This window comes from Eublepharis macularius, chromosome 7 (assembly GCF_028583425.1).
Source record: "Eublepharis macularius isolate TG4126 chromosome 7, MPM_Emac_v1.0, whole genome shotgun sequence".
In the NCBI taxonomy this organism is placed as follows: Eukaryota; Metazoa; Chordata; class Lepidosauria; order Squamata; family Eublepharidae; genus Eublepharis; species Eublepharis macularius.
The window spans coordinates 105,017,131-105,044,854 of record NC_072796.1 but is presented as its reverse complement, the minus strand read 5'-3'; the positions used below and the strand labels follow the sequence as shown (position 1 = coordinate 105,044,854).

Sequence of the window (27,724 nt, the reverse complement as noted above, 5' to 3'; positions counted from 1 at the left end):
AAATTTGATAATTGCAGTGAGAATGTCGATAGCACAGGTGTGGAAACAGCTTGTGAGTCCAGATAGAAATGACCTGTTGCTCAGTTGGCATATAATGTTGATGGATAAGTATACCTGGGAAAGGAGAGACTGCTCCCACCCCCCCACCCCCAAAAAACTCTGCAGTAATTGGTCTCTTTTTATTAAACACTGGAATTCAATTCACTTGATGTGGTTAAAGAAGAGGAATTAGAATGTATCTAAGGATATTTATCTTTTTTTGGTAAATTATATAGTCGGTGTAAATAGATTATATATAAATGTGTATATGTAAATATTGCTTTCTTTTTTGCATTTTGTAAATATTTATATAAAGTACATAAACTCCTGGTACCCATAACTATGATATTGTTCTCAAATGTGTACTTTCACACACTAGAGTTCTTGAACCTCAGAATTTCCAAGTTTTTAAGCACATAAACTAATTTGAAGTTGTAACTGCACTTTATGTTCTTCAACAGTTTGATGCGTTCTCAATATTACCATTCGACATTTTATACATCATGTTTGGGTTTAATCCAGTATTTAGAGCAAACAGGTTTGTGAAGGTAAGATGAATTCTAACTATGTCTAACTACTATATAAAAACCATGCATGTGTGTATATAACACAAGTGATTCTTCAAAACCAACACCAAAAAGTTGGGGACTGAAACTGTACATTTTCTCATCCCTAAGCATAGCAAGATATCTACCTTCTTCTGGTTGATAACACAAATTGGCTTACTTCCAGACTGTGTTGGTGTCTCTTTCCACTCGCAGATCTCTTTCTCAGCTGAAATAACTGAATGCTAATGTCCAGGGGTCATTTCGTAGGAAAGGAGCTGCAGGAACTCATTAGCATAACTCATTAGCACAACTCATTAGCATATGCCACACCCCTTGACATTACCGAAAGTGTGTCATTAACCTAACTGATTTGCATATGCCACACTCCCTGACATCACCTATCCTGGCTGTTTTGGACCCAATCCTGGCCATTCAGGGCTGAAATTGGGCCCAAACTGGCAAAAAGGGGCTGAAAATGGCCGAAAAGGGGCCCAAAATGGTCAGAATTGGGCCGCTGCTGAGCGGGAGAGTGATCCACCACCTGTCAGAGGCCTGATCCTGGCTGTTTGGGGACCAATCGTGGCGGTTTTAGGCCCACTCCTGGACATTTGGGGCCAAATGCAGGCCCAAACGGGCCCAAAATGGCCAAAAATCAGGTGGGCGGAGCCACCTGACAGGTGACCTCTTTGAAGAACTACTGGAACTGCGTTCCTGTGTGTTCCCCCTCAAAATGAGCCCTGCTAATGTCAGCCAGGGTTTTTGCAGACATATATTGTATGAACAGAAGCAAGATGCTAGAACTTGTCTTCTGTTCTTTATTTTTAGCCTTGTCCAAGCATGAAAAAATCCATTGAGGAACTGATGTGCCTGCACATCTGTGATCCACTTATACATGAATGCAAACATGGATGACTGTTTGAGCATTTAGAAATGGGTCTTCCCTAGGGTTGCCAGGGTCCAGGAAGTAGCTGGGGAACTCCCGGTAGTACAACTGATCTCCAGGCAATAGAGACCAGTTCCCCTGGAGAAAATGGCTGCTCTGAAGAGTAAACTCTATGGCATCATACCCCACTGAGCCCCCTTCCCTCCCCAAACTCCACCCTCTCCAGGCTCCACCCCCAAAATCTCCAGGAATTTCCCAATCTGGACATGGCAACCCTAGTCTCCCCAGTTTTAAAATCATCGACAATTGTGAGGAAGGGAAAGCTGAATAAAGGCTAGTGAAGCCCTCCCTCTGCCATGTCTCTCTGGCCCTGCTTCATCGATAATCTGAGTACAGGTGCATGCACCCAGCCTTGGGTTTCTGAAGCTAAAAAGAGACATTCAAAAGAAGGTGCACAGCACTTGCTAGCATGCAAAGTGCCATAAGAGAACATGCCTGCGGGAGCTGCTTCGGTGCATAATTGCCTCAATTGGATGCTAGATTTCACAAATAACAGGTGGGGGTAGTTGTGTTGGTCTGCAGTAGAACAGCAAGATTCAAGTCCAGAAGCACCATAAAAACTAACAGGATTTCCAGGATATCTGATGAAGGGAGCTTGAGTCTTGAAAGCTGTTATGAGCCGGGGCCTAGTGGCTCTGGGGAAGGCTGCACTAAAGTGACTACAGAGCCTACATTTCCCAGGTTCCCTTTGGTCACTGTGATTGGATAAGAGGGGATTCTGAGGGGAAAATTGCACCAATAGGAAAGTAGGGAGATGGTGCCTGAGAGAAGGGATAAAAGGCCTCACCAGAGTGGGAGAGTGTTCACTCCTAGGGAGCAGAGCTGAAGAGAGGCTGCTGCAGACAGAGTGTTCCCTTATCCTAGGGATCCCCCGCTCCCCCCACCCCACCCCATTTACCTAACCAGCGGGGGGGGTGCACCTTCCCTGCGGGCTCCCCCGCGGCGCTACGTGCTCCCATACGCAGCAGCCACCAGGATTGGGCCCGTTTTGGCCCAGATCGGAGCCACTGCGGAGCACGGGAGTGCTCCTGTGCTCCACATCACCTGAAAATGGGCCCGATCCGTGGCAAAACAGGCTCGGTTTTGGGCGCTACGGAGTGCAGGAGAGCTCCTGAGCTCTGCAGAGCCCCAAAATGGGCCCATTTTGGCATGAATTGGGCCTGTTTTAAGGTGTTGTGGTGTGCAGGAGTGCTCCTGCGCGCCACAGCACCTCAAAAACAGGCCCAATCCGTGCTGAAACAGGCCCATTTTGAGGCGCTGCAGAGCACAGGAGCGCTCCTGCACTCCACAGCACGGGCCTGATCCATGGCAGAAAGGGCTCATTTTGAGGTGCTGCGGAGTGCAGAAGCGCTCCTGCACTCCGCAGTGCCTCAAAAATGGGCCCGTATCAGCGTGGATCGGGCCCGTTTTGAGCCCCTGCGGAGCCTGGACGTGCTCCCAGGGGCTGCGCGATGACATCACTTCTGAAGTGATGTTATCGCGCCTGTGACGGTGTACGCGCACACCCCCTCTCCCCCAAGGTAAGTGCTAGGCTCCTATCCCCCGCCCGGAGGTTGAGGGGGCCTGGCAACCCTACCTTATCCAGAAGGGGTGAGAGCGTGGAAGCCAGTCGCCACGATACAGTTAAGAACAGTTTAGTTAGACACATTAGGGTGTTATAGTTTTGTTTATTCACCAACCTTTACTATTCTCTTTACTTTACAAATTCTGAACACTAGTTGCTAATAAACCTTTGTAATAAAGTTCTTTATTGTTCTGCCTGGGTCCTCACTCCTCATTCAGTCACATAATAAATCAATCCTACTGGGAAAAAGTAAACAGAACAGGTTGGTTGGGTGCTCTGGGCCCTTCCAAAGGAAACTTGTACAGACTGGTGGCACTGGCAGCCTACAGATAGCTTCCCTGGGCCTCAGCCAGCTGTGTCAAAAGCTTATACCCTGGAAATCCTTTTGGTCTTTGAGGTGCTACTGGATTTGAATCTATCAGTAACAAAATATTTTTCTATCAGTGCAGTCCTAAACAGAGTTACACCCTTCTAAGTCCATTGAATTCTGTGGACTTCGACAGGTATAACTCTACTTTAGAACTGCTGCACAAAAATGGACTGTATGTAAAAACTGATAACAGGCAATTATCTGCTTGGTGTCATTTTTGAATTACTTATTTTTACTTCATTTATATCCTGCCTTTCTCTCAAGTGAGGACCCAGAAATGGTTTACATCATTCTCCTTTCCTCCATTTTATTAGGCATTCTGTATAATTTTGTTCTCCCAAGCTGGTTTATCTAAATTAATTTCAAATTAATGATTTAAATAATAACTCTTCATTTGCAAAAAAAAAGTAATTATTCAGACTGTCACTTTTTAATAAATGGAGAAAACCGTTAAATACTTTATTCTGTCCATGTGAAAGGCATTTGGGTTGACTGAATAAAATATTATTGTCATTATAATTCATGAAGATCACTGAGCTGCTAAATGTAAAAGTATCTTCCATAACTCATCCTTGGAAAAAGTGATATCCAAAAATGTCAACTATTTGTTTTTCTTTTCACTTCCACAATGTGATTGTTTTTAGACCAAATATGTTAAAGGATATGATTATATGGGAACAGTGGGTTTATGCTGAAATGTGCATGTTAATCTACAGTTATTATTGTATCTCTTCTCTCCTAATTCCTATTCAGCATCTCACATTCTTTGAATTTAATGACCGGATAGAGTCTCTTATGGAAAAAGCATACATCTATAGGTAAGTGCTACATATACTAGTAGTATGTAGAGTCTGACAAATCCAGACACCCTCATGATTTGTGGACATGCAGTCTATGATTTCACTTATTCTTGGTCCACAGCCCGGCTGCATTCTATAGCATGACACTTTTTCACACACCCTTCATTACACCTCCGAAAAGATAAGTGAGTATGCAGAATGCGGTAAAGAGGAGAAAAAGAGGGGGGGAGAAGAGATTAGAAGGAAGCAAACACCCCATTCAGCACTTTATTGGTATTACTGTACTATTTCCAGTCTGTTTCTACTTCCACCACTCCATCATTGTAGACTGGCTGCCTCCCAGCTCTGTGGGTTTCACTATTCACACTGACTCAAGGAATAGGGTCCTTGTCAATGGAGAAGGTCTACTGTACATCAGCTTGGGGGTCTCTCACATTGAATAAGGCATTTTTTGCACCCTCATATGACAACTGTAAAATAGAAATATTACACTGATACAATTTTGTAGGGTTTTGTAGGGTTGAATGAGTTGGCCTACGTTGTTAATTTCTTAAAGGTTTAGGCATAAACTGAATAAAAAATAATACATTTTCATACTATTTATTTTCAAGGTAATAATTCCTGGTAGGGAGCTATAGTGTCTGAAATCCATTACCCTGAAATGAATTGATAAACACTTTTCTAATACAGTTACAGCATACCATAAATATTTTAAGTGGTTGAATTAGTGGGCTTCAATATCTTGTGGGAGTCATAATTCACAAGTGCCACTATACCACAGTAATTCTTTTGGTGGTAGGGGAGATGAGAGATTATCAGCTGCTTTTTTCACTCTGTCAGTTCTATTCATAGTTGTAAGTCATCATAAGCATTAGTATTGCTATTGGTCAAAACAAAGGTGTCTCTGAAGACAAAATAAGCACAGAAGTGTATCCCACAGGAATAACATGACTATTTATTCTTTACAGGGTCATTAGAACAACTGGATACCTAATGTTTATCTTACACATTAATGCATGTTTGTATTACTGGGCCTCAGCCTATGAAGGAATTGGCAGCACTAAGTGGGTGTATGATGGCCAAGGAAACATGTAAGTTCTTCCTGTGGTCTGTGATGAGTGCTTTCATTCCTTCCTTTATCCTGTAAAGCCGAACCTCCTCAAGTGCCTGCTTTATGAGCTTTTAAGATCATTGCTGGCAAATTGGTTGTAATGAACAATGCTAATTTATATGGAATGTAACAGTGGTGAGTGATTGGTTTACCACTTCAGGTTTTTACATTCATGAGTCAACTCTAATCACTAATTTAATTAAACATTTAGAAAGCACAAGGGTTATAAATTAAACTTAGTGTTTAGGTAAGCACAAAAGAAACCGTACATGCATATGAAAACAGCCACTTGGAAGCGGCCAGAGAAGTACCTTAAAGCACACTATACAATCTTCAAACTGTAGCAGAACATTTGTTATTCAAACAATTGTTCAAATTGTCATCACGGTGTCAGTCAAGTTCAACTATCTTCTCTAAGCCTTGGTGAGGGCATTATGCCAGCATGTTGTAAAAAGAACATTTCCAGCAGGAACTGATACAATGTAATGTGAATGGCCACTAGAAGCAGCTAGAGGAAAAGATGCCAAGACAATAACATTAATCTGGGAGAAGAAACACATGAAGTAGAACACAAAAGACAATGCCTTGTGTTATATGGTGGGAGGGAGAATGCCATCAAGTCATAGCTTGTCCGGAGTCTGGGGCCCAGCCCTTGGACTTGTCAGAAGAAGGGGATGGGAGGCAGCTGGGGGACAGCTACCTGAACACACCAATGGACACCCAGGACCAGACCAGGCTGACAACAGAAGGAGAAAGAGAGACGCCCTAGTCTCAGAAGGGAAGAGCAGCACCCAAGCCCCAGAGAGTCAGGCGAGGCAGGTGGAAGCCAGCTAGCCCCACCCTCCGGTGGAAGGCCCAAGGGACAGCCCAGGAGAGTGAGGACCACCAGGGAGGGAACAGCCCCAAGGGAGAAGGCTCAGAAAGCAAGGGCAGTCAGCCAGCCAGCAAGTCAGCCAGCAACCTTACCGGCAGGGGAGGAAAAGCAGCAGCAAAGACAGCTCAGGACCACACCCCAGCCTCCAGGAAAGCTAGAGGGGATTCGCCAGGAAAAGCTGGGAGCAAAGTCATCCCAGGTGTGGTGACCTGAGGCACTCAGCAGGGAAAGCTTGGCATCCAGTCAGGAAAGCACAGCTGTGGCTGATCAAGGCAGCCAGCAGAGAAAACCCAGGTGTGGCTGCCTGAGACACTGAAGGCTGTGGCTAGAGTGCAGGGGAGGGTGTGACTGGCAGGTGGAGCTGGGAATAGGGAAAAGGATATGAGAATCCACCCACAGGGCATGGTGGGTTGTGTAGGAGGATGAGGACGAGGACAGAAGTCTGGAGGCTGCAGAAGGCAAGGAGGAAGGGAAGGCAGCCAGGACTCTGTGAAGTGGAGCAGGCCTGTGAGGGGGATGAGAGGGAGCGAGGGTGATGTAGACCCCCCCTCCATCCACAGAGCGGGAACCTGCATATTCCCTGACAGCATCCCCGTATCAAGGTCAGACGAGCCGGCATCTCACAGGGCAATGCCCAAGACAGAACCTGACATACCTAATAGCAATCTCTGCTGAAGTTTTCAAGGCAAGAGACATTCAGAAGTAGCTCACCATCGCCCACCTCTGCTTAATGACCCCGGTCTTCCTTGAAGTCTCCCATTCAATTTCTAACCAAGGCCAGCCCTGCTTAGCTTCTGACCCAGCAGGGGTCACCATAAGTCAGATATGACCTGACTACACTTTTATCACCACCTTCATTTTCTAAACAATTTACTTCCATTTCAAATATCCCTGCAATTAAAAATGTAAATAAGCCTCCTCCATTTATGCCAATTATGTCTGTAAAGTCATATAGCTATTTCCTAGATACCACAAATAGCTACAATTTGTGGTTCACCTTTTCTTAAAGACTCACATACCTACACTTTCCATAATATGGAAACTAAGGTAATGCTACCACAACAGTACAGATTACTTTCAGCACAGATAGTTTTCAATCAGCAATGGTAACAGATATGGGTGTGCACTGGAAAAACTGTTTCAGTTTTGGTTCTGGGGGTTCCAGATGAGCTCCATTCCATTATTGGTTTGTTCTGGCTGAGCCGATATCAGCTTGGATCTAATCCATTTGGGGTATTGTGTTTGCATGACTTTCAGCCCATTGCTTGAGCACAAGGCTCCACATGCTCAAACGTACACTGTCCTTTACAAAGGGGTTGGGGAAACGAGACTCTGAGGCAGCTGTTTTTGCACTTAATGGCACCGAAATTGCTCAGAACACTGTACTCCCTCAAAATAATTGACTGACCACTGAGTTTGAGCACATACACAGCAACTATGGGGTTCAGTCTCCCCCAAGGATGCTTGTGGAAAGGCTTCAAGGTGAGTGTCAGGGCTGCAAAAACGCATGCTGTTCTTGTCAAGGGGAGCGGAATAAGGCTTTATTCATGCTTAATCAAGCAAAAACAGCAAATTTGACCTTCCTAGTCTGAAAACGCAACCATCCAACAAGTTTCTCCTCCAGCACAAAACATGGACTTAATCTGCATAACATGAGTCTGTGTGGCAGCCCGAAACTCAGATGCTCATCCCTCCGCAAACCCATGTGAAGAGAATCACTCAAGGTTTTTTCTGGCTGCCTCCTGCCAGTGCCACCCTGCCATTTTCCTTGCATTGTGTGTAAAAGAGCACCTGCTGTTGGATAGCGCCTCAGTCTGTTCTGTTCCCCTCATTGGCGTAAAGGCGTAAAATTGCAAATCAATCATCCATTTCTCACTTTCATTTTCAAAACTAAGGGTAGAGGCGGGGATGTGTTTGGGCCCCTCCCCTCCAACAGAGTTAAATTAAATTGAACAGACATGTTCTAAGTCAACAGGCAGGAGAAGGGGTCAGTGCTCATCCCTTTCAATGACCCAGTTGGCAGGGAAACGGCCTAGGGAAAATGTACTTATGCATACTGCACACATTCCCTTTCCTGCCAACAAGGTTAACTCTAAGGGTCACTTGGTCTCTCCCCTTGAGATGGATTGGTTGCATGTGTTAAGGAAAATAAGGTGCTGCGGACTGCAACCCACACTGCCTGCCTGCCTGCCTGCACCACTGCATTGAAAAAAAAATCCTCATGAACTTTTCAGTAGGGAGGAATAGTTCCAATCTCATTTCCTGATTTTATTTTGTCATTCTGGAAGCTGCTATAACAGACCAAACGAGCAATTTCTGTGTGTATTTTGACTCTTTTATCCATTATGTACACCTCTAGTAACAGATGCCACTATGATGCTTACCAAAAACTTCTACAGAAAAAAATAATAATGTTTTGTCTTTATAGGTACCTGAGAAGTTACTATTTTTCAGTTCGGACTTTAATTACTATTGGTGGACTTCCGGAACCAGTAACCACATTTGAAATTGTTTTTCAACTTTTGGATTATTTCTCAGGGGTCTTTGTGTTCTCCAGCTTGATTGGTCAGGTAAACCAAAACATTATTTATTAAGCCAACCATTGACCGTACAGTGTTTCTGGTTCAAAATAAATATATTTGTATATTGAAATATCAGGAGAAAGGGTAGAACACAGAGATACCAGAATGTGAATTGGAGATTATCTGAGTGCAGAGAATGTTCTTTACCCTTGACCTTTGGTCCACACCCATGAGAACTGGTACTAGAATGGAATAAAAGATGTCTATAGCTCCTCTGCTTGACCTAGAGTTTCCATCATTACTGGAATATCATCAGAAGGACAAATACTATAGCAGTTCAGTTCCCATATCATCAAAAGGTTGACAAGTGGCCTCCTATCTAAGTTTGTACAAGAGCCAGACCTGTTTAATTTCCATAACATTCATTGAGCCTTTGTGCTGTGAGCAAACAAAAGGACAGGTTCTAGGGTGGGCATTCATCTTAGCAGTATCAATCATATTAATGACTCAGGTGTCTCTGAACCCAAACTAATATGTGAAACTCTTGGCTCTCACTCTTTGCCATTATTTATCATGCTGGGGCCAAATTTGTCTTGAACTTTTTAGATAAACTTTTTCATTAATATGTATAAGTCATTTCCCAGTGCCCATTCTAATGGTGTACTGTCTGCATGGGTTAATAATTACTTAGCAGAGGGATACTTTGTACAATGTGCAGCTTGGAGCTTCTGTGTTGGTTACTGTTGGGATTCAGAAATCATCTTGTTAAGTTGTCAGCATTTCAGAGAGCACATGAATTCCATTTAGACTTCGTTAATATTGCTGCCATTGGCAATTTCTCTTTAGCTTTCTGTGATCTTGACAACTTGTCTTATGTTTCAAGGCAGACTGCAAGCACACACCTACTGAAACTCTGTTTATCTGAAGGGGGCTACTAATCAGACTTCTTGTTTAATCAAGAAAGTACACCTCAGTGGTTAAATCCCATTCTTTCTAAAGTGCAAGATACTACCCAAGAGCTCCTACACATTGCAGAATAAATTAAACTATTCTCAGTGGAGTTAAGGCCAAAGAGATGCCCAAATATAAAATACAGTCAGTTGGATCCCACCAGTTTTCTGCTAGAGAAAGGAATCCTCCTTGATCTCCCATAAAGGCTATGGGACTGGCATGAACAAAATCCATGTGAGATGAGGTCTCTAGTATGAATCGTAACTGAGTGAGATTTAGCAAAAAGGTTGGCTGTACATTCAAATGTGGCTAATTTTAAATTCTTAATTTTCCCCCTGTAAGTAAGGTTTTGAGCATCAGATAGTTAATTTCAGGTTTGGCTTTTCAATAAACCAATTTTAAAAATAACTGGTGGGAAACAAATATGTTTTAGATTATACTACAGTTTCAGAAGCTCAAACAGAAAATTTAGACTTGCAGTGCAGTCCTAAGAGTTACTGCAGTCTAAGCCCGTTCTTAGGATTGTGCACTGTTAGTCCTTTTGGTATAGGGCTTGCTTTAAACTCTTTTGATTTGTGCAGTGGCCTGTGAAACAGACAATTAATAAAATGTTAAGTATCAAGTGAAATATATAATTTTATCAATGCTCTTGTTCACTTTTGCCTTACATTATTTGCTGTTAGGTTTGTCCGGCTGTGCAGGAAACTTTCAGAAAAAGTTTTTTATTGTATTCATTCATAGTTCGCCTTTCTCAAAGAGACTCACTGCAGATTACAAAACAACACAAAAAAGACAGCTCTTGGGGGGGAAATTGGAAATTGCTAAGAAATAGAAAAGTAAGTTCAGAGAGAAAGATCTGTTTTGAAGGCACAAAACTGCTAAGGTATTCTTATGGAGGACATGCAAAAGATTGGCAGATAATCTGTCCAAGAGAACCATTAGTTCATGCTTGCCTTCCTGTAGCTCTGTCTAAAATTTGGCGCTCTCGCTGGCAATTAGAGAGACAGGGAGAAGATGCCAGGGTCTTCATTGTGCTTGTTAACCCCTACAAAGACTGATAATTTCAGGCTGCTGACTGTGGGCTTGGCAGCCTATTTCTAAATGGGAGATAGGTTTATCTCTGAACACCACACCCTGAAGGAGAATCTACAGCTGGATCAGCAGTAGGAGGAAGACCTTGAGGATGGGGGAGATGCATCAAAACATCTGTCCTCCAGTTATGTGCATGCATCTTTCTAATTTGTCATGCTTTTTGATGGATTTGGTAAGCCCCTTTGAGGCCATATATGATGAGAAAGGTAGAGAAGTAAAAATATTTTCAATAAACAAACAAGGTAACCCTTATAAAGTACCAGATAAAGTTGTTCAAGATGCTACTTGCATCATATTGTCTGAGAAATGTCACGTATCTGATTAAGAAAAAAACTTTATTTATGCTTCTCAGTTTATAACGCATTGTCTGTTTTGTTAACCTAGCACAGTGACTAAACATTGCGCTGGGTTAACAAAAGAGATAATATATTATATGACAATACTGTCTGACAAATGGGTGGCACATTTTCAACTTAGGGCTCAACACTAAACATGATGATGATGATGATGATGATGATGATGATGATAACAACAACATTTGATTTATATACCACCCTTCAGAGCAACTTAACACCCATTCAGAGTGGTTTACAAAGTATGCTATTATCATCCTCACAGCAATTACCCTGGGAGTAAGTGGGACTTACCTTCAAGTATATTTATTTTATGTTGGGGTATCAACCTCTGGTTAATATTCAAAAATACAAACATTCTGTTAAAATGTTTTTTAAAGCCAATTAGGCCAATAAATAAAACAGTGTAAACACAGAAGACGATCTTTGAAGCAAACTGTTAAATCTCAGTATCCTTTTATAAAATGTGCTGTGCAATAATAATTGCTGCTATTTACAGATGCGAGATGTCATTGGATCAGCAACTGCTGGGCAGAACTACTATCGTTCCTGTATGGATAACACAGTGTCATACATGATCAATAACAGAATTCCACGATTGGTTCAGAATCGTGTTAAAACTTGGTATGAGTATACATGGCAGTCACAAGGAATGCTGGGTAAAATTCTGGATAATTCAAACTAAGCTCCCACCACCACCACCTTGCCTCCTGTTTTGGCAACATCTGTTTGATTTGGTCAATTAGGAAGCAATCTGGCAATTGGCAGTCGTTATCACTAATAATTTAGTTCTAATGACCCTACTGCATTCAAAAAATATGACTCTTTTCTTTAAAAACAAAACAATATTCAGTATACCTTGTAATCTGAAAGATCAAAATTCCAATCTGTAGAACATCTCAAAATCTGTTAAGGTTTTTGTAAGTTTTTTCTAATTTAAAAAAGTAATAATTTGAACCATGTTGTTCTTCATCCTTGAATTGTAATTATTTTGTATTTTTGGAGGGGAGGAGGTGGTTCACCATTCAGATTAGCAACAGCTTTTAAAAATGTGTTTTGCTGATTTAAATTCTTTCTTGCAGATGAATCAGAATTACTGGAGAAGATGCCTGGGAAAATGCAGCTGGCTATTGCAATGGATGTAAACTTTACCATTGTCAGTAACGTTGACTTGTTCAAAGTAAGTCTTTTTCAGATTACTGGAGTAACTGTCAAATCTAGTATCTAGCTAGAGAAGACATCCCTATGGGGGAAAAACCTTGGGAGAGGAGGTATATGCAGTTATCAGTGTCCCACCATGGGCTTCATCCAGCTACTGTATGCTGAAGATGATCATAATTGTACCAGAGCTGAGCAAAGTGTGTAGCCAGCCAGTAGCTAAGGGTTGCTCACACTCTAAAAATGTAGTACACCGAGGCAATACTTGGGAATGGCCACAGCATTTTGGAGGCAAATAGAGTATAAACAGACAGACAGACAGTGCTGTGCATGCAACAGAGAGAGATAAATAATTTTTTTTGTATGAAGAATTCTGTTCCGAAACCCTCCTTTAAGTCCAAGGACTGAGCAAGAAAAGATTCTGGAATACCTGTGAACATATCTCACCATTTTTGTTTTGAATTAATACCAGCTTTGGGGAAACTCCAAGTCAAAGTTTTATAGTCACTGTTAACCCTTTCCCTCCACACCATGGTTGTTTGCCCTTCAGGAGAATTTATCCAGGAATATACATAGGAAACGTACTCAAAAAACTGATTTTACCATTGGATTTGTTCTTTATGAAAACTGGTCCATAGTCACCAAGTAGATGCCATGAAATTAGTGGGCCTGGATTATGAATGGGCTGCAGCGATGGTACTTCTATAACCCTCAAACATAACAATTCACTTTTATGGTCAATGCATGAAGAATAAACTGCTTTCTTGCATTTCTGTCTTGCGCCGGTGCTGTGTAATATTTTCAGTAATCATTGTAACTTTATCATAGTTCTAATGGTTATTATTCTTTTTTAATAGGGATGTGATACACAAATGATATGTGACATGTTGCTGAGACTAAAATCCATTGTGTATTTACCTGGTGACTATGTCTGCAAAAAGGTGATCATGATTATTTGTCTTTCAAATGCAATAATAATGAAGACATTAGAAGGAGAGTTCAAGTATAGGCCAAGAACAAAATTGGAACAAAATTAATCTTTGGTGAATTACATAGTTTAAAAATAATTACATTGCAATGTGCAAAAACAATATGTTCTTAGATGTCAAGCTTGTTCCAGAAAATAAGGGTTTAGTTTCAAAAAATAAGGGTTTTATTACTTATATGATCAAATCTTTTAAAAAGGAGTCAAATAAATGTGGTATTTAAACATATCTATTGGCATACATCATTAAGTTTTAATATTTAAGTGAACCTGAGATGGAGAGATGAAAATGTTATGCACTTCGCCAACTATAAGCCAGTTTGGTGTAGTAGTTAAGAGAGACAGGACTCTAATCTGGAGAACTGGGTTTGATTCCCCATTAGAGATGGGCACGAACCTAAATGCAAACCAAAAAAACCCACGAACCAGCTTGGTTCGGGGTTTGCAAACTAGGGTTCGTGGAAGCTCGTTTCCACAAATTTCCATGAACTGGGCTACTGGTTCGTTTGGTTCGTATTAAAGGGCCAGTTTAAATGGCCATTTCCCCAGGGGAAATGGCCATTTAAACTTTTCCTGCCACTTGCAAGCGGCAGGTCCCTTTAAACTATCAGCTGGCAGGTGGCAGGGGGAGATCCCCCCTCGCCAACTGCCAGCTGATAGTTTAAAGGGACCTGCCGCTTGCAAGTGGCAGGGCCCTTTGAACAGCCCAACCCCCACCCCCTAGCCCCAGCCCCAGCACCTCACCCCCCTCCCCAGCCCCAGCCCCCCACTTACCTTCCATCTGATGCTCAGGTGGTGGAGGCCTCCTCCACTGGCCTGCAGGCCCACACGGCAGCGGAGGAGGCTGAAAATGGCCTTGGTGCCATTTGAGGGGCAGGAGGGCCCTTTTTCTCCTCCTCCGCTTCCCTGCGAGTGCGCAGAACAGCAAAGGAAGCCGAAAATGGCCTTTCCACCCCTCATATGGCAGCTACGGCTGCCATTTGAGGGGCAGAAAGGCCATTTTTGGCCTTCTCCTCCACTGTGCAGGCAGCAAAGGCGGCCTTCACCACCACAGCATCAGAGGGCAGGTGGGGGGCTGGGGCTGGGGCTTGGGGGGTGAGGGGCTGGGGCTGGGGGTGGGAATGGGGGGTGAGGGCTGGGGGTTGGGCCACTTAAAGGGCCCTGCTGCTTGCAAGTGGCTGGTCCCTTTAAACTATCAGCTGGCAGTCAGAGAGGGGGGATCCCCCCCTGCCACCTTCCAGCTGATAGTTTAAAGGGCCCTGCTGGAAAGGGGCATTTAAACCCCACAAACCATGAACTGGTTGGGCCAGTTCCGTGCCAGTTCATGGTCTGTGGTTCGTGGAAACCCCGTGAACCACGAACCCCATGGTTCAGTTTTTTCTGGTTCATGCCCATATCTATTCCCCACTCCTCCTCTTGAAGCCAGCTGTCTGACTTTGGATCAGTCACAGTTTCTCGGAGCTCTCTCAACTCCACCTATCTCTCAGGGTGACTGTTGTGGGGATAATATTAACACACTTTGTAAACTGCTCTTGTTCGGATTAAGTTGTCCTGAACAACAGTTTATAAATTGAATATTATTGTTGTTGTTGTTATAATAATTAGTGTTGATATTCTTATGTCCAGCAACTCAGGACAGTGATTTACTGAGTTCCAGCGAATACAACACAGCAATAGGATGCACAATTCTGTACATTATCAATTCTTGAGGTGGGCATTCTTTAATGTTCAAAGAGCACTGCTCCATCCATTCCCAAATTCTTTTTCCAAAAATTCAAAATTTCCCCTCAACAATCTGGCATGAAGATACAAGACAGTGGAACATGGTTTAAAATAGATTTTATTAATGCCAGATCAGCATAATTAATTCATCTCTTCCCTCAATTTTAGGGTGGATTACCACTGGAAGGCTACCTCTGGTGGCTGTCTCCATTGGGGCAATTCCATCCTTGCTCCAAACTCAGTTGCCTCATCTCTCTGGCATCCATTCCATATAGCAATCCAGAGACCAGATGCTATTGCTTGATAACAAAGATAGCTCTATCCCAAACATCATGACCACATATAAGCAGTTAGCTGGGGTAAATCTCCCTTCAACCTTAGTTGCCTTGCCAATTATCCTGCCTATGCCGCAGCAACCCAGACTATTCCTGTCATACCTAAGACATATCCAGCGACACCTTAAAGACTAACAACACTGATTACAGCATGAGCTTTCAGAACTCACTTCTTCAGAGGCTATGAAGAGAACAATTAGTTAGAAACTGAATAACTAAAGGCCTAACCAATCCTAAGGACCAAGTCTTTATAAAAACTTACAACCCTGTCAACAATGTGGAACAGGAGGAAAAGATTTCCCTAACCCAAGCCAATCTAAAGAGAGTACCAACATTTCCTGCTCGTCCCCAAAAGTTCACAGGGGCAGGATGTGAGGAGGGGGGGAGAACAGCTACTGTGATATAACGTGTGTAGTTGAGAGTAAGAGCTGGTTTAAATAGTTGCTTCCTGCCTCCCACATATTGGGTGGATTTCACAAGGCAGAGAACCTACCCCTGACCCTACAAAGTTGCATGTTCCATTCATGAAAGAAGTGGAACAAAAGCATCCACAGTGCCATTAAAGAGTCCCCTAGTATTAAAAAGGTCCCACCATTCCCTCTGAGCAAGACAACCCCTTGTTTGAAGGTTCAGCCTTAATCCAGAACCACTAGGAACAAGGACGTACTGCCTGCTAGATGGTAATGGTTCTATAAATAAGGGATATGCCCCAATTTTATGCTGCCTTTTCATTTATAGCATACAACCTTACTGTGATGTGGGTATATATATCATAAGCACAGACATTTCCATCCTGTTTGTATAGGTATAATTGACTTCATTTGGATGCTAATCAGCTCACAAATGAGCTGGTAAATATGCAAGAAACAGCAGATGCTTTGGTTGGTTGATTATTCTTGATTTTTCTCTTTGAAATTATGCAAATGATCATTAGGAAAAAAATAATTAAAATGCTGATTTACTTTTGAATGTGCAATGTTTCATTTGTTTGGGTTGCTGTTTCTGCATTTGTTTTGGAGAACGAGCCAGGCAAGGTGAGAGAGGAGATACTTTCCATTGAAGCAATGGAGACAGCTTACTGTATCAATGAGAAGGAACTCTGTGTAGGGCTGCAGAAGGTAGTCTACTAATATTTTACTTTTGTTATACTTTAATACTTTAACGATACTGCTCATACAGCCTATTCAGCTCTGAGCAGTGCCACACTAGAATTAGAGTTAAAATAGGGAAAAGTCTTTTAATATGTAATCTGTATAGTATTAAAAATTTAACAAGTTTTTTCCTTAACCGATTGGAAGAGGAACTTGGCTACTGCTAAAGTGGTATTAAAATCCACCCTTGCTAAAAGGAGCCTCAAATTGTCCTCTATACTTCCTGGGTCCTGGATATAGGGCTTAATCCATCTGTCTCTTGCCGCATTTAGAATATTACATTCAAATAGACAGTGTTGAAGAGTGTCTATTTGGCCAGAGCCGCATTGGCAGAGTCGCTCAGAGTAGGGAACCCTATTTAAGCATCCCAGCAACTCTCCTGATGGAATGGCACTCAGTCTGGCTAACATAAATAATCGTCGATAACGTGGAACTGTCAAGAAATCAAAATAAGCTGGAAGAGATTGTGGCAATGTTAAACCCAAGTATATCGGTGAGCATACTCTACGTGCTCTTATCATAGTACTTCTGTAATCCAGTTTACTCAGACAACCCAAGATCGAGGAAAGAGCTGCTGAAGGCCCTTGTTCTTTCAGATTATGAGGGTTAATACCCAAGGCCTGGACACGGTTTTCGATCAGCTTACTCCAAGGGCTTTGGTAAGAATTGGTTTGTAGCAGATGCAAATAGCCATTTGATTCCGTGGAGAACAGGGTTTTAATCCAAAACCTAAACGTTGCCACCCATACCCATGCTTCAAAGGACCTAAATCCCAATTCTGCCCTCAATGATACTACAGCTACACAGGAGCACCAGTAATTTTCCGAAGAAAATGATGGAGGGAGTCAATCAATTCTCCACAGACTTCGATCCACACAGGTGCTCCGTATAAAAATTGTGAGCCTACTTTACTGTTAAAGACAACAATGGCAGCTGGGATGTATTGTCTGCCTTTAGAATAGAAAAACCGGATTATTGCCTTCATGGTTATAAGCGCTATGGTTCAAACATTTCTAATGTGAGCTGTCCAGGACATATTTGAGTGAAAATAAATCCCAAGATATTTGAACATAGTAACTAATTCAATAAGGTTTCCATTTACATGCCAAAGATAATTCTTCTGGTGTAAGGCTCTAGAGAACGGCATCACTTTGGATTTGTTGTAGTTTATAACCAAACCCTCTGAGGAACAATATTCTGCAAAGGAGGATAGAAGTCAATGTAGACCCACTGGTGTTCTAGATAACAACACAGTATCATCAGCATATAGTAATACTGGGATAGCAGTATTTGATAGTACAGGGGGATGGAACTGTTTGTCATTTAGTTTGCAAGCCATATTGTTAATATAGAGGTTGAACAGAATAGGGGCCAGCAAACACCCTTGTCTCACTCCTTTCTGCAGAGGAAAAAGATTTGTCAAATGCCCTTTCGAACTACAATGGACCTGGGCAGCCGAGGGTTCATAAATCCTTTGTATTAGCCACAGAAGTCTCCAGTCCATCGATGTCTTCCCTAATTTTTCCCATAAGCGCTTTCTTGGTATTGAATCAAAGGCTGTCTGTAGATCTATAAAAGCCACATATAGGTGTCCCTTTGCAGCAGCTATATATTTCTTAGTCAGGTGGTGTAATAGTATACAGTGGTCAATTGTCGATCGCCCTTTTATAAAACCTGCCTGTTCAGGGCCAATAATATTCTCAAGGAGAATCCAATCAAGTAGATGGTGTAACAGAATGGAGGCATATATTTTTCCCAAGATCGACAATAGACTAATGGGCCGATAATTGCTCGGGTCATTTTTATTCCCTTTCTTATAGATAGGGACAATTATTGCTCTTCACCATATATTAGGAATTTGTCCTGTCTGGTTAATGATAGTGAAAATGGGTGTTAGAATATCGCACCACCAATCGAGGTTAGATGAGAAAAATTCCAGTGGAACTAAATCCGGCCCAGGGGTTCTTCCAGACTTCATTCCCCTAATGATTTCTCCCACTTCCTCTTTTGTTATTGGTGACTTACTTTTGTTATTTATTTTATGGCATTTGTAGGCCACTTCTCTCCCAGCTGTGACTCAAAGCAGATCACAGAAGAAATACCAAATACAATCAATTGCAACAAATAATACAATAAAACAAAATGTAGAAGACATACTCATCCGGAGCTGGTCCTGATGGATGCTGCTGCCTAATGTGAGCCCTGGACTGTGATCCTGGAGCTTTGAGCCAAGAGTCCCTTCAGCTCATGTCCTTCAGCTCACACCTCTCTTGCCGCACTTTTTATACTTGTAGGAAGATAGTTTGTCAGAACTAATGTAGCCCAGATGTTATTTAGGTGATGCAAACTTGCTGCAGCAAGATCATTCTCCTTTCTCTCCTCCAAACAGCATAAATGTTTTATGTAACCAAAATTCAGAATGGAGCTAATAATCTGTAGAATTATTCTACACATATGCAAGTGGTTCGTTCTGTTAATAACTAATGGAGCCCAGGTTGCAGAACAGCCATCCCTGGAAACAGCAGGGCTTAATTTGAGGCAAGACTTCCCAAAACACAGTTCCAGAATCTCAGTGCTAGCCCTTGCTCTGGAAGTGATGTCATGTCTGGAAGTTAAGCCAGAAACTATAGTTTCCAGATTAGTAGGGTGAGTGAGTATGTGGATCCTCCATAGCTACTCACCCCATGGTAAGTGGCAGCATGATAGCATAGCAATGCCAGCTAGGGATGCCTGGTGGCAGCATCTGCTAAACTCTGAGACAAATGGGATTCGGCTGCTACTGTCAAGGGAAGGCCTGATAGAATCGTTAGGACCTAATAGTACTTTTTCACATCAGTAGGAAATTTGCCATAAAGAACGTGGCTTTGTAGCAGCGACCTAGGCTTGGCAGCTCACTGGCAACTAACAGAAAGATTGCAGGGTGGGGGGGTGGGGACTTACCAGTTCCAGCATCCCCAGCACTGCAGAGCTATTTCCAGCACAAACCAGAAGTGAAGTCACTGTGTTAGAGTGATGCTCTAGTATTTGCCCAAAATTCTGTGGTAAACCAAGAGGGTTAGTGATTTCCCCTCTATCCCCTCCCCCACCCCCCCACACAGTAGCACTGGGGGATGGGGGGACTAATAGGAAGACCTGGCCCTATATTTGCCACATGCATAAATTTTAAAAATAACATAGACATTAATTGCATACTAAACATAAACATAGCTGAGCTTTTAGTGCCGGATTATTGCAGTTTCATCTCCAAGGTACATGTGCAATAGTTACCACAAGCAGGCATGCCCAGAAGAAACTTTGTTGAATGTGTGGCCCAGCTGACAGTTCTGAGATGTCAGTCTGCCAGATTGAGGCCCTGAGAAAGAGCAGCAAAATCTGAGTTTCTGGGACAGAGTCTGGCAATGCTTTTTCCAGCTGTAGGGGCTATTCCGTATCCATACAGGGTAGAATACTATGCAGAGGTCAGGAGGACACTGAACTGATTAAAAGCAACAAAAGCTTTATTAATAGAACTAACAAACTAGATTGGAAAGAGAAGAAAATAAATCTTGCTGGCTTCTTAGCTGGGAGAGTTTTAGAGAGTTCATAGGAGGAGATTACCCTGACAGTAGAATTCTGTCAACAAAGATACATCCCCTATTAGAAAGAAGTATTCCCCTTACAGTCCTGTCTAACTGGAGCTTGCTGCCCTCTGCAAGATCTTCTTCTCTTCTTTGTACACAAGACATTGCTATACTCCAACATATCCAAGGCTTCCCCAACCTTTTCACCCTTTGACCTACCGAGTTATCAGATTTGGCAACTTAAACCCTGGCACTGACAGAAGGGACCAGAATGCACCAGGAACAAACAGGCATTCTTAGGGGGTTTTTCTCTCTCACTGATGCCATCTGTCTCTCTCCCTGCCTTCCTCCTGGCTTCAAAGTTTTTCTCCCTCCCCCCCCGCATGCACGCATGCACCCCTCATGATAAGCACAGGGCTCTTCCCATCTCCTTGGCCAGTCTCCAATAGTAACTGGATGGTCCATCACACCATACTATATAGATTGCAACTAGTAAAGCAGTCTCTGAGAAAACCTGGTGAGAGTGCAATGAAACACATCAAAGAGACCAAAGTGTTAGAGCTGGAATGAAACCACTTACCCTCACAACATTACTGTAATGCAGTAAAGCCAAGCAGTATCAAGGAAGACAGGATAATCAATGCATCTGCTTAGGATTGCACTGATAAAGTGGATTGAGAAAGACCTCTGATAATTGCAATCTTGTTGAACTATTCAAAAGGCAAACTTGTCATGCCAAACTAGCAAAGTGGCAAAACCTATCAGAGGCAAGTTCAGCAGGTGGCAAAATGAGCTCTTTTTAAAGCAAACTTTTAATAGCTAGTCAGATGTAATTAATTATCATTATGCAATTACAATATTTTCTCCCGTGTGCATTTGTGTCTAGGGAGAAATTGGTAGAGAAATGTACATTATAAAACAAGGTGAAGTTCAAGTTCTTGGGGGACCTGATGGAACCAAGGTTCTGGTCACCTTGAGAGCAGGAGCCGTATTTGGAGAGATCAGGTACCTTTCTGATGTTTTGGACAAAATGCTTTTTCATAGATTATATATTAACATAAAAAATAAAGTAAGACTGCCACTCATTATTGTTGTTGTATTTTTTAAAATTATTATTATTATTAATTTCTTGGTATACAGTGTACTATCCAATTTTTGCTTCAGTAACCCTACAACCGTCCTGTAGCTTGGCTTACCTTAGGCTAATTCACATATTCAGTAATCTCCACAGACTTGAATGGAAGATCTCTTTCATTCCTACAAATAGCACCTCCACATATTTTACTTAGATATTTATATCTCACTTTTTGCCCTAATGGAGACCCAAAGTGGCTTACAGGATCATTCTCCTTTCCTCCATTTTATCCTCACAACAACATCCCTGTGAGGTAGGTTATGCTGAGAGTGACTGGCCCAAGGTCACCCAGTAAGTTTCCATGGCAGAATAGGGATTGGAACCTGGGTCGCCCCCATCCTATTCTGACACTCTAACTACAACATCACAGGTGGAAACAAATCTTGACAGCAACTCCATGCTCCCAGAACGTAAGTGCACGGGGGATGGCACTGACAGATACTTGGCTTCTGTTGGCTGCTTGGCTGAGGTTTACTGTAAGCGAGCGACCAATCATGTTTGAATCATACCTCACCCAGGAATTTTAGAATCTATCTGGCCTCAGAAGCAGCGCTACTGCAGATCCGGCTTCTAAGGAAATATCTGGTGTGTGTGTGTGTGTGTTTTAAAAACTATCTTTTAAAAAAAAAGATTTTCAAGAGGTTCCGGAACTCCGTTCCACCGCGTTCCAGCTGAAAAAAAGCCCTGGTGAAGATGATGATTGTGTGTTTGTGTGTGCACGTGTTACCCCAGAGTAATCAATGCAGCAAAGCTTTTATACCATCCAATGCCATAAAGTGCAATACTTTTCAGTGGAATTAGTTCTTTTATTCATCTGCCAGTTATCAAGTTTTGAGTACGTAGTTTACTAATGTGGACCATTCTTATGCCAATTTATATCCACTAAGGGAAAAGCCACTGGGATGGTGACCGATTGATTGATTGATTGATTGATTGATTGATTGATTGATTGATTGATTGATTGATTGATTGATTGATTGATTGATTTTATTAGATTTCTAGTCTGTTCTCCCCGCAAGCAGGCTCAGAGTACAGCACAACACAATAATTTGCATAAAAATAAAGACAATGGTAGCAATTACACTATGTTAAAAACATTAATACAGCACACACAATGCATCCCCATTCTCTAAATATCAGAGCCTGTGAGGCAGGGTGGCTATCAATCTGATGACAGCCTAAATCGGGAGGGTGCATGCCCCCCCCCAGCAGGAGACTGATTGGAGAAATCGCACACCTCAGCCCCCATAAGCCTGGCAGAAGATCTCTGTTTTAGAAGTCCAGTGGAACAGCAACAGGTCCAGCTGGGTTTGGATCTCTAAGGACAGAGAGTTCCACCAGTTGGGTGCCAGGGCCAAAAAGGCCCTGGCCCTGGTCAAGGCAAGGCAAATCTCCTTGGGGCCAGGGATCACCAGCAGCTGTTTTTCTGCTGACTGCAGCATTTTCCGGGGAATATAGGGTGAGATCCTATGCCCAGGATTCCAGTCGGCAGCCTTGGACACATGACCCCTCTTCCCATTGACTGTACGGATAGAGAGGGACAACAAGCATGAATGCACTGGCGTGAGCATGGCACATACATGCAGAGGGAGTGTCCACATGTACGCTCCCTCCCTGTGGTTCACAACATTCAGAAAGCACTGTCCCAGATCTCAGGGAGGGAGCATATGTATAGAGCAGACACTTCCTTTGCACATTCACACTATGCAGAGAACCCAGGATCTCATGGAGAGGGGCCAGCACACTCATGCCCACACCCCTTCTATGTGAGTTCAATCAGTGCACAGAGGGGTGGAGAGTCTATGGAGCAAGATTGCCATGGATTGTCATGTGTGGGTTTCCCCCTCTAAGAACTTCAAGTTTATAAGCAGGATGCTACTGAATACTAGTTACTGAGGCTAACATCATGGCCTTCATGCTCTGCTTATGGGGTTTCTATGGTATCTGGCTTGTCACTGTGAGAAATAGGGTGCTATATTAAATGATTTGTAGGTCTGATCCTGTCCTGCATAGCCCAGGCAAGCCTGATCTCATCAGATCTCAGAAGCTAAGCAGGGGCAACTTTGGTTAGTAATCGGACAGGAGTCCTTCAAAGAAGACCAGGGTTGCAGAGACAGGCAATGGCAAAACACCTCTGATAGTGTTTCACCCTGGAAACCCCAGCAGGGGTCGCCATAAGTCAGCTGTGACTTGACTACACTTTCCACAGCTAGCGGGTCTTTGTTTTTTTAAGAATTTCAGTACAGGACCAATTGCAGAAGCTTTCTATGGGCTCATCATGGGCTTCAGTTCATTGCAATAGGGCTTTTCCAGGATAGATTTCTGATAGTTCTGTGCCCTTTGTGTTTCAGAAACTTTACATAACATGTTTGTTAACTGCCTCACTGTGGACTGGCGGGAGCTGTTTTCTTTTTGTTGAATGTCGTTGGCATATTTGGATTGCTGCAAGGGGAGCTGCAAGCAGAGGATAAATTTAAGCCTGGCACAGAGTTTATTCACCTGTTTTCCAAAGGCAGATTAAAGGTGCCAGCAGAAGATTTACAATAACAGAACAGCAGCTGTGAGAGAACTGGGCTCCAGTTTATCATATGCAGTACTAGCACCTGGGTCCTGCAATGTTGTTGTTGTTTTTAAAGTGGTATTCAGTATGAATTACCTGGGCAGAGAAGTATAAATATTTTAAATTTAAAAAACACTATAGAGTTTAGTGTATATAATGACATCTCTCCTACCACCACAGACTCCGTGGAGCCGACCTCTTTCTCCTGCTGCACCCCAACAAGTACCCATGAAATTTTGTTCCCGAGGGCCTGTTGACTTCCAGGGGCAAGGGGATCTGCATTGGGTCAGATCAGTAGAAATTGCCACCCTGTCTTCTGTATACAGAAATTCCATCTGGTTATAGAAGCTGTACATGCCTTTATTTGTGGCTTTCATAAGCCACCTTTTTGCAAAGATAGGATGCAACAGTTCCTGGATTCTGCATGATTGGTCCATCTTGTTTCATTCTTTCATGTATTCCCATGCACATATTCATATACCCATTTTGCACATGGCATTCTTGCACAAGCATTTCCTCTTCACAAGTAGGCAATCAGATGCTATGTTCCTCACCACATGGGTGGTGTGGGTGTATGTGAGTATTACTGTCTTATCCACATGGTATACTTGCCCACATGGTATACCTGTCTGTCCAGTATTATACCATCAATTGATTTCCAGATGGGGAAGCACCTGTGAAATCAGACCTATTCATGTTGGATTTGTCCCCGTTTACGTAGCTCCTACACCAAAGATGGATGTTGTTGGAAGTAGGGAGGTACGGCAGCTCTTGCTCTCAGGCCCTTTCCCTAGCAAGTGTGTGTGAGGGGATATAGCATCTGACCAGACTAACAGTTGGTCAAAGTGCTGCCTGTTCCTTTCTCTGCTGCACCCATTACCACCAACAGCATAGCACCGTCCCAGCAGTCCATAGGCCAGGTGAGTTTTCTTAAACTCCCATTAACATATAATCTTCAGCAAAGATTCGTTTCAGTAATCTAAAACTGAAGCTCTCATAGTGAATAATAACCATGGTCTGCATTTACGTCAAGGTTTTGATTCTGCCATGATTACCTAGGTTAAATTAACAAAACTGTTATTTTTTTAGTGCAATCACAAACATACTGTGCTTCTACCTGATACCTCATTAATCTCTCAATGACTTAAGACATTATCCAAAGCTGGCTTTAACTTAACAAATAGATATATGCATAAGTGTTCCATCCTCCTCTCCTCTACAGATTACCATTATATTTCAGATCTGAAAACAAAACAAAAAAGCCATGCAGACAGGATTACAGGATTTCATTCCAAGGTTTTAATAAGGAAAGTTTATTATCTTGAAGAACAGGCTGAATTAAGCACAGCTGGCACACTATGAATAACATGGTCTCCTATGAACAGACAATGAGGAAGCCAATGATTTCTGTTCTTCTCTGCAAGTTTCTGGAGTTTTATCAACTCTGAACTGCTTTTAAGGGCAGGGCATAAGACAAGGACATGATCCAGCCAAACACAAGCAATGGAATGGGAATGTACATGGTATAGCAGAGTGTCAGACTAGGATCTGGGAGATCAGGTTCAAATCCCTGCTCTCCTGTGGAAGCTTGTTGGAAGGGTGACCTTGGGTCAGTGATACACTCTCAAGCTAACCTACCTCGCAGGGTTGTTGTGAGGATAAAATGGGGGAGAGGAGAACAATGTAAGCTGCTTTGGGTCCCCATTGGGGAGAAAAGTGAGGTATCAGTGAAGTAAGTAAACAAACTTTGACTGGTGACCAATATCTTCATCTGGATACACACAATCCTACGTTACCTTGTAGATTGCATTGCTGGTTTCAGCTATCTAATGGTTCTGCACTTCCAAAAATATACTGATGTCATGCAGGGAACAGAAAAGAATATGGGGTGATAGATATATAGTAGCATGTTCAAACGTCTAAAATTGTCAGAAAGTTTGGAGAACACACATTTAGCATGCCCACAGAAAACAGGATAGGAAGTAATAGGTTCAAGGTACTAAAGACCCTACTTGGGATACTCTGCCAAGTTAACTTAATAGAATACCTAGTGACAAAAAAGCTCACCTGCACCTCTCATAATTTTGAACTAAGGGAAACAGTTTTGTTTCAGCCTGTTAGCAGCAGGTGGAGGAAATCGAAGAACTGCAAACGTGGTGGCTCATGGATTTGCCAACCTTTTTATCCTCGACAAGAAGGATCTAAGTGAAATAATGGTGCACTACCCTGACTCTGAAAGGCTCTTGAAGAAGAAGGGAAAGTAAGTATTCCACCTTCTGTGTAGAACAGTTGGCGCCAGTGTCTTTTCTTGTGTGTACTGAAAAAAAAGTTTGCTGCTTATATTTATATGCATATTGCTGAATACGGCTACAAATTGTCGGAGTAACTGCTCAGCTCAGCTCTGACATCCCAGAAAATATAGTTTCAAACATATAAATAAGTAAATAAAATGACATGTTATGTTACAGTTATATTACAGCGTGTATTTCTCAAATTCCAAAATTATAGATGCGTAATTTCATAATTGGTCTGACATTTTAATTCTCTTTAAATTTGATATATAAAGGGAGATGTAAATTATATTGTTGTCTTCTGCCAGCAAGTGAAAAATGTTTCTGTTTTGTTTGCTATTTCCACAACTGACTCTCACTGACCATTCTTCTCATTTGTGCATGTTTTATTTGTTTTTTTAATGGTTATGTTAGTGTGTGTGTTTTTAAGCTTGTTTGAATGTTTTTGATTGTTCACAGCCTTGGAGATCCTAAATTGGGTGAAAAATCCAATAAATAAAACAATTACATAGCTTTGGCTAGATTATCCTTTAGGACTTCTTCCAACCGTCAAAAAATTGTACATCAGAACATCTTAATATTCATCCTTCAGGAGTTAATATACTTGGATAGCTTCCATTCTTCAAAAGAAGAAGCACTATTGGATTCTAAAAATAATACCTATCAATGTATTTCCAGTACTTCAATGGTCAAAGCAACTATAGTTGCCCGGAAGTCATTTTCAGGGCCTGATCCAGACATAGTCTGTTGTTGTTTTTTGTTTTTAAGATTTTTTATTGGATGGGTTAACATATACAAATCATAATATTTAATATCAATCTCCATCGCAAGCATGGATTCAAGCATGTCTATCTATCCCTATTATGCAACAACCCTTCAGTAAGGAATTGCTATATATCCTCTAAATTTGAACAACTATTGACTATTCCACATTACATAGGATAGCTGCTGTTTGAATTCAAAGGAGAAAGCCTGACTAGATGCTTGTCTCTCCTAGAACACTGAATCCTACTGACTTGGGACAGAAAGTGAATTTACTGTATACAGTAAGGCAGGGCTTTTTTCCAGCAGGAAGGCGGTGGAACGGAGTTCCGGCACCTCTTGAAAATGGTCACATGGTCAGTGGCCCCACGCCCTGATCTCCAGACAGAAGGGAGTTTAGATTGCCCTCTGTGCAGCGACACAAAGGGCAATCTAAACTCCCTTCTGTCTGGAGATCAGGGGACGGGGCCACCGGCCATGTGACCATTTTTGCCAAGGGCAATTTAAACTTTAAAAAACTACCCCCTTGTTCCAGCTGACCCAAAGTGATGTCATTATGCGGTCCTGAGTTCCACCACTGAGTTCCACCACCTCTTTTCCCAGAAAAAAAGCCCTGCAGTAAGGTACCATGAGATCATTCCTTATAGAAACAGAAGCTGAGGGCCAAGCTACAAGTGACAGAGACAGGTTGGACACTTGTCAGCTTCCCTCAAGTTTTGATGGGAAATGTCCTGGTCTTGCAGCTTTGCTCTCTGACTGCTCTCCAATGGACTTTTCAACTGTCACTTGTCCAACATTCCGCCAAGCTGCCTACATTTCCCATCAAAACTTGAGGGAAGCTGACAAGTGTCCAACCTGTGTCAGGTGTCACTTGTAGTATCCAGGGATAGCAAGCATC

General features: G+C 42.4%; 1 protein-coding gene across 1 annotated transcript in view; it reads left to right on the top strand.

The window, feature by feature from the left end:
* CNGB3 (cyclic nucleotide gated channel subunit beta 3) overlaps positions 1-27,724 on the top strand; it is an 82,742-nt gene that overhangs the window by 51,312 nt on the left and 3,706 nt on the right. The window contains exons 8-16 of the mRNA XM_054985485.1: positions 501-587; positions 4,218-4,282; positions 5,233-5,355; positions 8,678-8,819; positions 11,667-11,826; positions 12,250-12,347; positions 13,183-13,266; positions 20,965-21,083; positions 25,887-26,033. Coding sequence (XP_054841460.1) covers positions 501-587; positions 4,218-4,282; positions 5,233-5,355; positions 8,678-8,819; positions 11,667-11,826; positions 12,250-12,347; positions 13,183-13,266; positions 20,965-21,083; positions 25,887-26,033 — 1,025 coding nt within the window. The remainder of the gene's footprint in view (positions 1-500; positions 588-4,217; positions 4,283-5,232; positions 5,356-8,677; positions 8,820-11,666; positions 11,827-12,249; positions 12,348-13,182; positions 13,267-20,964; positions 21,084-25,886; positions 26,034-27,724) is intronic.